This window comes from Euleptes europaea, chromosome 2 (assembly GCF_029931775.1).
Source record: "Euleptes europaea isolate rEulEur1 chromosome 2, rEulEur1.hap1, whole genome shotgun sequence".
Lineage (NCBI taxonomy): Eukaryota > Metazoa > Chordata > Lepidosauria > Squamata > Sphaerodactylidae > Euleptes > Euleptes europaea.
This window is the reverse complement of record NC_079313.1, coordinates 81,490,586-81,498,414: the sequence shown is the minus strand read 5'-3', so window position 1 is coordinate 81,498,414 and position 7,829 is coordinate 81,490,586. Positions and strand designations below refer to the sequence as shown.

Sequence of the window (7,829 nt, the reverse complement as noted above, 5' to 3'; positions counted from 1 at the left end):
TAACTATGTGTTGTGTGAAGAAATTACTTCCTTTTATCTGTTTTTATATGTAAACCACTTTGTGTCCCTATTTGGGAAGAAAAGTGAGATAGAAATGCGGTAAATAAAATAAATGTCATGCATTGCCAGATAAGGATGGCCCTGCTCAATACCCACTTGTATTGTCCCACTACTCCCCCCCCCTCAGGATCAGGGCTGTTTAGTAATGAAGCAAGCTCTTAGTTGTAAATTCAGTAGAATTTTTTTCAGGAAATGTTCCAGGATCCTCTTTTTCTGATAAACTGTAATCTATAAATATGTTTATTTGTAGGTGCTACCATTTGCCTGGGACAGGACACATCAAGAGATCCAGTAAGAATCTACATAGTTAGCAAGGAAGGGACCCTTCTCCATAACCAGCACAGTTCTCGTGGTCTTTCCATAATGTCATGCTATGCCCAAAGAAGTACAATCAAAATGAGATGAAAACAGTAACACCCAATTTAAGTATAGTCCAAGGGTATAATGGCTTGCAGAACTGAGGGGCGTTGGGAGGTGCAATAGCCCTCAGCGTACAAGGTTATTCAGCTGGGAGATAAAACTGGCAAAAAAGATGGCAAGAATGTAATTCTGGGGGTTGGGGGTTGCTGGTTCTCACGGCCACTGTTGATTCTCTCTGATTACTCTCTGGAGACCCACAATAGGATGGGTGATGGACTTGTAAAGGGAGGTGCTAGTCTCCATGGAGCCTCCTCTCCCCACTCAATGGGTGCGGAATTCCGCCAGGATAAGAAGGTTGCTGCAGACATCCGAGAGTTCTATGCATCTCAATTCCAGCCTGGATGCCAAGACCAGAGATGTGGCTTCTGAGTCTGTGGGTCTCTTCTTCATGCTCTTGATCGACTTGACAGCCATTGTAGGCAACGTGGCCATTATGACAGTCATTATCAAGACGCCAGCACTGAGGAAGTTTGTGTTTGTATTCCACCTCTGTCTGGTGGATCTCCTGGCTGCTCTCACCCTCATGCCCCTGGCCATGTTGTCCAGCTCAGCCTTTTTCGATGGCACCATCTTTGGGGATGCCCTCTGCCGGGTCTACTTGTTCCTGAGTGTTTGCTTCACCACCATGTGCATCCTCTCAATCTCAGCCATTAATGTTGAACGCTACTACTATGTGGTACACCCCATGCGTTATGAGGTCAAGATGACTGTAGGCCTGGTGGTCTGTGTACTCGTTGGGGTCTGGATCAAGGCGGTAGTCATGTCCATCATCCCCATCCTGGGATGGCTTTCCCAAGACCGCTTTGGTGGCTCCTCAGCATACAGTGGACACAGCTGTACTTTGGAGTGGAGTCGGAGTGCCTACTGCAAATTTTTTGTGGTCTTCTTTGCTACGTTCTACTTCCTCCTGCCAGTCTTCATTATTTTGGTTGTCTATTGCAGCATGTTCAAAGTAGCCAGGGTAGCTGCCATGCATCATGGTCCACTTCCTACCTGGATGGATACCCCACGGCAGAGATCAGAGTCTCTTAGCAGTAGATCCACTATGGTGACTAGCTCAGGAGCCCCTCGGACTACCCCCCAGAGGATGTTTGGAGGAGGGAAGGCTGCCATCATCCTCCTAGCAGTGGGAGGCCAATTCATCTTCTGCTGGCTGCCATATTTCTCCTTTCACCTCTATTCTGCACTGAGCTCCCATTTCCCTGGCCGGCAGACAGAGAACGTGGTCACATGGATTGGCTACCTTTCCTTCACATCCAACCCTTTCTTCTACGGGTGCCTCAACCGCCAGATCCGAGGAGAGCTCAGCAAGCACCTCACGTGTTTCTTCAAGCAGCCACTGGAGGAGGACCTCAGGCTACCAAGTAGGGAAGGCTCCATTGAGGAGAACTTCTTGCAGTTCCTGCAAGGGACGGGCTGCAATGCTGAGGCAAGGAACACTTTCACCCACCCTAGTCCTAACAGGGACCAGCCTACCATTGATTTCCGGATCCCGGGACAAATTGCAGAGGAGACCTCAGAGTTCCTGGACCAGCATATGAACAGTGACATCACTGTCTCTGACAGCTACATCAGGGCAGCACGTTCACCCAGGTCTGAGCCGTAGCTGTTTTTGCGCTTGACAATCTAGTTCTACTGGTGTGTGAAATAATGCAGAACATAGCAGTGGATGGGGGTATTTAATAAATACGGCCATGCCATTGGAACCGTAACTCTTCAGCTCACTGCTCAAGCCAAGAAACACCTGCTACTAGTATCTCAGTCATTTTATTCTGTTTTGACCAATATACGATGAGAATTGTTCTCCGTCCAGTTCCACCTCATTCTTATAAGTTAGAGTTAAAAGCAGCCTTGTTTCAAAATGTATCACAGGTTCTATCAGTCCCTTCCCAATTTCCAAAATTTTGTTGGTAACTGCCATTTATGTTATCTGCTAGCCCTTTTATAACTTCCTTTGAACTTAACTCTGTGTTGAAAAAGAAGGGAAGCAGTAAGGATTTCTCCTCACAGCCCAACTCGCACTGCCAAGCCAATGTCCTTTACTCGTAACTCAAGAGTGAGGCACCACTGCTGTGTGGATGAGGGATGACTGAGTCAGAAGAAGGATAGCTGGAGACAGAAGCTGAGGCAGATCAGTTGGCCTTGATGGCATAGGAATGTTTTAAAGATCGAAGTTCATATCCTGTTCATATCCTGGGGATCCCACTGTCAGCGGGAACCAGGTTTTGCCTCATTTGAACTGAGCCCCTGCGGCAGCTGACTTCAATAGAAGTCATTGGTTTCCGCAGAGGAAGTAAAATGCACAGTCATCACAGTGGTGACTGTTTGAGACAAGGGGTTCTGCCATGTATAGTGGTAGAGGTGGTGAAGCAACAGGTCTCTTTACAGGGAGTGCATGGTGGCTTGTTGCCTCCCCTCAACAGGATCCTTGTCATGTTGGGCTTCCAGTGCATTTTTGCCCCTGAGGGAAAGAAAGAGTTAACACAGGAAATGAAATGTCACCAATTAGGCTATTATGTGGTCCAGAACCTTTCACACTCATACAGGATACACAGCCAGCCTCAGCACTTGCTTCCTCAAGGCTTTCTTGTGCCCACACCATATAACCAGCACAATCTTTCCATATCCGGTTGTCTTCCAGCAACTTATTCCAAGTTAGACCTACAGAATGCAGGGTTAATTGTTCCCCACTTTAACACCCACCCACCCCGCTCCCTATTTCATTATGTGAATCCAATCCCTGTTGCATCATCCACAGATACTGTAGGATGTTTCCTGAAGTCTGGATCATCTGCTTTTAGATATTTCCAGATGAAGGGATCTGTGGGTGGCTGGCATCTTCACTATCCATAACAACTTTAATTGGTGCCATTGGAAAAGCAGCCTTTGCTCCAAAGCACTAGCAATAGTGGTACCCCACTTCCATGCTAGTTAGTGCCCCTGTCATGGAGGTACTACTTCCCCCTTAATTTCTGGGTTTGCAGTGCCACCAGCGTTACAAGTGATCATTCTAGCAGTATCTTAAGTATCAGGGTCAAGCTAGATGTGACCTGTTTGTTTAAACCGTTATCTGTCTCAGTCCAGAGGGGTTCCAGATTTTAGAGCAAAAGGGGCATATGGGTGGGAATTGCTAACCCTGCCCCCTGCCCATGACCTTCCTCCCAGTAGACTGTTCCCAGGTGTTTTCCTCCTCATCTTAGTTTGAGTTCCAAAAGTGAGCTCAACTGTGAGGAAAGTGCTTGGGGTGAAAGGGGTTATGGAAAGGTGTCAAGCTGTAGACACCAAGGAAGTTCAGCTCACCTCACTTGTCCTGTGTGTTAAATAGTGGACTTCCCAACCCATACTCAATTGGGGCAAACTCAGGTTTCACCCTCAGCTAGGCACAGACATTGTTAAAATCTTACAGTGCAAGAGAATAAAGTCACTGAAACTGGGCAATTACCATGTGAGTACTGGGCCCCAGGTCACCAGTGCTGACGGAAGAGCTCAGTAAGGATGCCCACATTTGGGCAACTTTTTACCTTTCAACATTCAACACTTGCTGCTATATACTTCCCACCCCAGTAGGAAGGACTAAGCCCCAGGGACTGTATTAGGGATGCCAGCCTCCACTTGGGACTTGAGGATCCCCAGAATTGCAGCTCATCTCTTGACTACAGAGATCAGTTCCCCTGGAGAAATTGATGCTTTGAAGGGTGGATGCTATGGCATTGTACCCCACTGAGGTCCCCAGGCTCCATCCCCAAATCTCCAGGAGTTTCCCAACGTGGATCTGGCAACCCTATGCTCCTCATCCCCCACCGGAGGCCAGGTGAGATGCGGGGTCCCACCTGGCCACCCTATACTGTATGTAGCACAAGGATTCCTAGTTCCACTGGCCTCATTATGGAGGCTTTTGGGCAGTGATGAAGACTCTGGAATATCTCATGCCGCTGCTCACTGATGTCATGCCTGATTGTGGCTGATGGTTCAGCATCTTAGAATTTCATTAGCAGATTGATTCTTCAGCAGTGAAGGCCAGCTTGGTGTAGTGATTAAGAGCCTGACCATCAATGTTATTATGCCAATAAAGGTTATCTGATTCTGATTAAGAGCGGTGGTTTGGAGTGGTGGACACTGATCTGGAGAACCAGGTTTGATTCGCCACTCCTCCACATGAGCGGCGGACGCTAATTTGGTGAACTGGGTTGGTTTCCCCACTCCTGCACATGAAGCCAGCTGGGTGACTTTGGGCTAGTCACACTCTCTCAGTCCCACCTACCTCACAGGGTGTCTGTTGTGGGGAGGGGAAGGGAAGGTGATTGTAAGCTGGTTGGATTCTTCCTTAAGTGGTAGAGAAAATTGGCATATAAAAACCAACTCTTCTTCAAAGTAAGCAATGGCCCACAACTGTTTTCATTCAGCTGTCTCTCTCCTTATAGTTGCTCTCTCTTCCCCCCTTCTAAAAGAACTTTGTTCTGTGTGTTGGGGGAGGGGGAACATGATTTCATTAGCCCCCTGAGATATAGAGTTTTTTTGTTTTTGTTTTCATGAGAGAGTATCTTTGGTCCAGATCTATAGGTTCCAACCACTGCTTAGCACTAGCATTACATGTTGTGAGCCAAACCACATGTGCACTGGGCATTCTGTGTCCAGAGCTCCCAGTGAGTAAATGCTTCTTCCTCTCCCTTCCTGCTGTGGTGCCAGTCTGAATCAGGCCTTTGGCACCTACCCATCCAATCCCACCTACCTCACAGGGTGTCTGTTGTGGGGAGGGGAAGGGAAGGTGATTGTAAGCCTGTTTGCTTCTTCCTTAAGTGGTAGAGGAAGTCAGCATATAAAAACCAACTCATCTTCTTCTTCTTCTGCCTAATAACAGAGTTTTAAAAATCACTGGGAGCTCCAGACATAGAGCTCCCAGTGCACATCTGGTTTGGCCCGAGTCATCTCTGCTTCCAAACACAGCATTCTAAGGTGGAAGAGATGATCTCTCCCATTTCAGCCACCTGAAGAAAAGAGTATACTCTTAAAGAAGCAGAAGAATTACCGGCAACTCAGGTAGTATAGAAATGGGGATGACCACCACACCAAATGTTTGCAATGCCTTAGGGCATGCCCTGTAGCGCCCAAAATGCAAAATGTGGCCCTGTGAACATGACCAGCTAGAGTACCTTTGGTGCCCTTAAAAAAAACAACCTTTGCATGAATATGACTGTACAGTGAGATAATAGCATTTTGTTTTCTAGTAAAGAATCTGTTTTTTCCCAGCCTCTCTGTGGTCTCAACCCTCATTTTTCAAATAAAGTCCTTGTGATTGTTACATGGAAAACATATGAGCAGTGTTTGCTAAAAGTTCGAAAAAGAGAAGGGACTGAATGGGGTACATAATGATCAGAGGGACTCCGCACACAATCAAGCTCTTAGTTGTGGCTCCTTATTATCTATCCTGGGTACCCTAAAGTTGAGTGGAAAGAACTCAATTACCGGTAAACTATGAAATATATTTATTATAAAGCGCTCATGCATATATTAAAAAGAAGCCTATATGGCAACAAATTCAAGGTTGATAATTTAAAACTACATGCCAAACACGTTTCGGCTCTCAGGCCTTCATCAATGGTCTAGTGAAACATATTATGCACACACACACACAGACTCAAATCAACAGATAAAACAATTTTGTGACAGCCCAGTTATGTATTTAGAGATGTATTCCAAATGCACTCTGTGCCTATGATATCAGATTGTTATTAAAGTATGGTTTGATTTGTAAAAGCACACATTTGAGGAATGCAGTCTAACTATTTCTTTCTGGACTGGGCTGACCTTACATTCAAAGTGTGCTTAATAATATCAACCAAACTGATGTACCTGTACCACTGAACTTCCTCCCTCTAAAATCCAAAGGCAGCAGAGGGTAGGGATGCAACTTGAAAACTGTGTGAGCTCTATAAAGTTATGCCAATCCATTCAATTTTCAGAATGCATGTTCATGGCCAATTTTGTAGGACACGGTTGCTTCCAGATTTTGGTTCGGTTTGTGTGCAGGTCTTGGTAATCATCGTTAACACTTTCTCTGCGGGGTATGATGGGACCAACTTTTGGTCATGCCCTCTGTGTCCCATGACTTTACTAGAAACCTAGCACTGAACGGGCTCTCTCAAGTCTACAGAAACAGTGCTATATGAGCACACCCTGTTTCTGACGTTGAGACCTCGCACAAAGAGAGGGAGTCTTTATGTAGGACAGTTGAAACCTCGAGCAACAAATAAAGCTTTTATTTATTATGAAATTTGCTCCCTGCCTGTGTGAGTAATGGGCTCTCAGCCTCTGAAACTAGAGCAAAAGGTTTCTGTAGCTAAGAAGAGATTGGTTATCCAAATAACTTTCGAACACAGGTGCTGCTTCCCTGCAGCCTGGCTTGAAACTGGTCATGTCTTATAGTTTACGTTTGATCGGCAGCCTGTGGTGTCTTATTCTGGAGGAAATTGTTTTTTCTCTTTCTCTCTTTTGTCCTTGCTCTCTGCAGTATTTTTCAGCCACTGAATCCCAGAGGGGAATTCTAACAGCTACAGCAGGGGGTTGAACTGCCTGGTTTCTGCAAGAGGGTCAGGACAAGCTCTATCCCCTTTTTTCTAATTTAGAATGCAAGGCCTTCTAGTGCTATGAGGCCAGTTCAATAAAGACTCTGCTTTCAAAGGCTTCTGGGATATGATAATTCCTCAGAATACTTGTTGGGTCACAAGCAGGACACAAATTGCCAAGAATCAAGCAACACAGCAGAAAGCTGGGTTCCTGGCAGAAGAACAGGAATGTTCATGTGTGAGAAGGTTAAAACGGATTTTCTGCCACATCTAGAAGTCCTCATCCACTTTGAACTCTTTACCCACCTTTGGTACAGTTGATGACTCCCTTTGGGTTGATTCCCTTCACACAGTAAAGATCTGGGAGTGACTCTGTCCTCAGCTGGTTTCCTTCCTAACCATTGAGTTTCTTCTTCACCATTTCCACAAAGATAGGTTCTTCTTGTTTCCCTGTCTCTCGTGGGGTCCTCCTTGTTCCCCTCTTCTCTCTATATATACTGCCCCCAGGTGACCTCATCAAATCTCCAGCCTTTTAGTACCACCCTTATACACTAATGGCATTCAGCATTCTCTCTACTCCTGAACTTTCTCCCTCCATCCTTCTTGTATCTAATATAAGAGCCCTGATGGTGGATCAGACCACTGGTCCATCTTGTCCAGCATCATCTCACAGTGGCCAACCAGTTCCTCTGAAGGTCCAGGGTACAGAGGATGAGGCCTTTCCCTGATGTTGCCTCATGGCACCAGTATTCAGAGGTTTACTGCCTCTGCATGTGAGGTTCCCTT

The 7,829-nt window shown here is 46.1% G+C and overlaps 1 protein-coding gene across 1 annotated transcript; it reads left to right on the top strand.

Moving 5' to 3' along the window:
- The first annotated feature begins 401 nt into the window (after positions 1 to 401).
- GPR61 (G protein-coupled receptor 61) lies at positions 402 to 2,208 on the top strand. Its single transcript, XM_056867558.1, has one exon. It carries the CDS (start codon positions 722 to 724, stop codon positions 2,084 to 2,086), a length of 1,365 nt encoding a protein of 454 aa, XP_056723536.1. The 5' UTR covers positions 402 to 721; the 3' UTR covers positions 2,087 to 2,208.
- Positions 2,209 to 7,829: the final 5,621 nt, after the last annotated feature.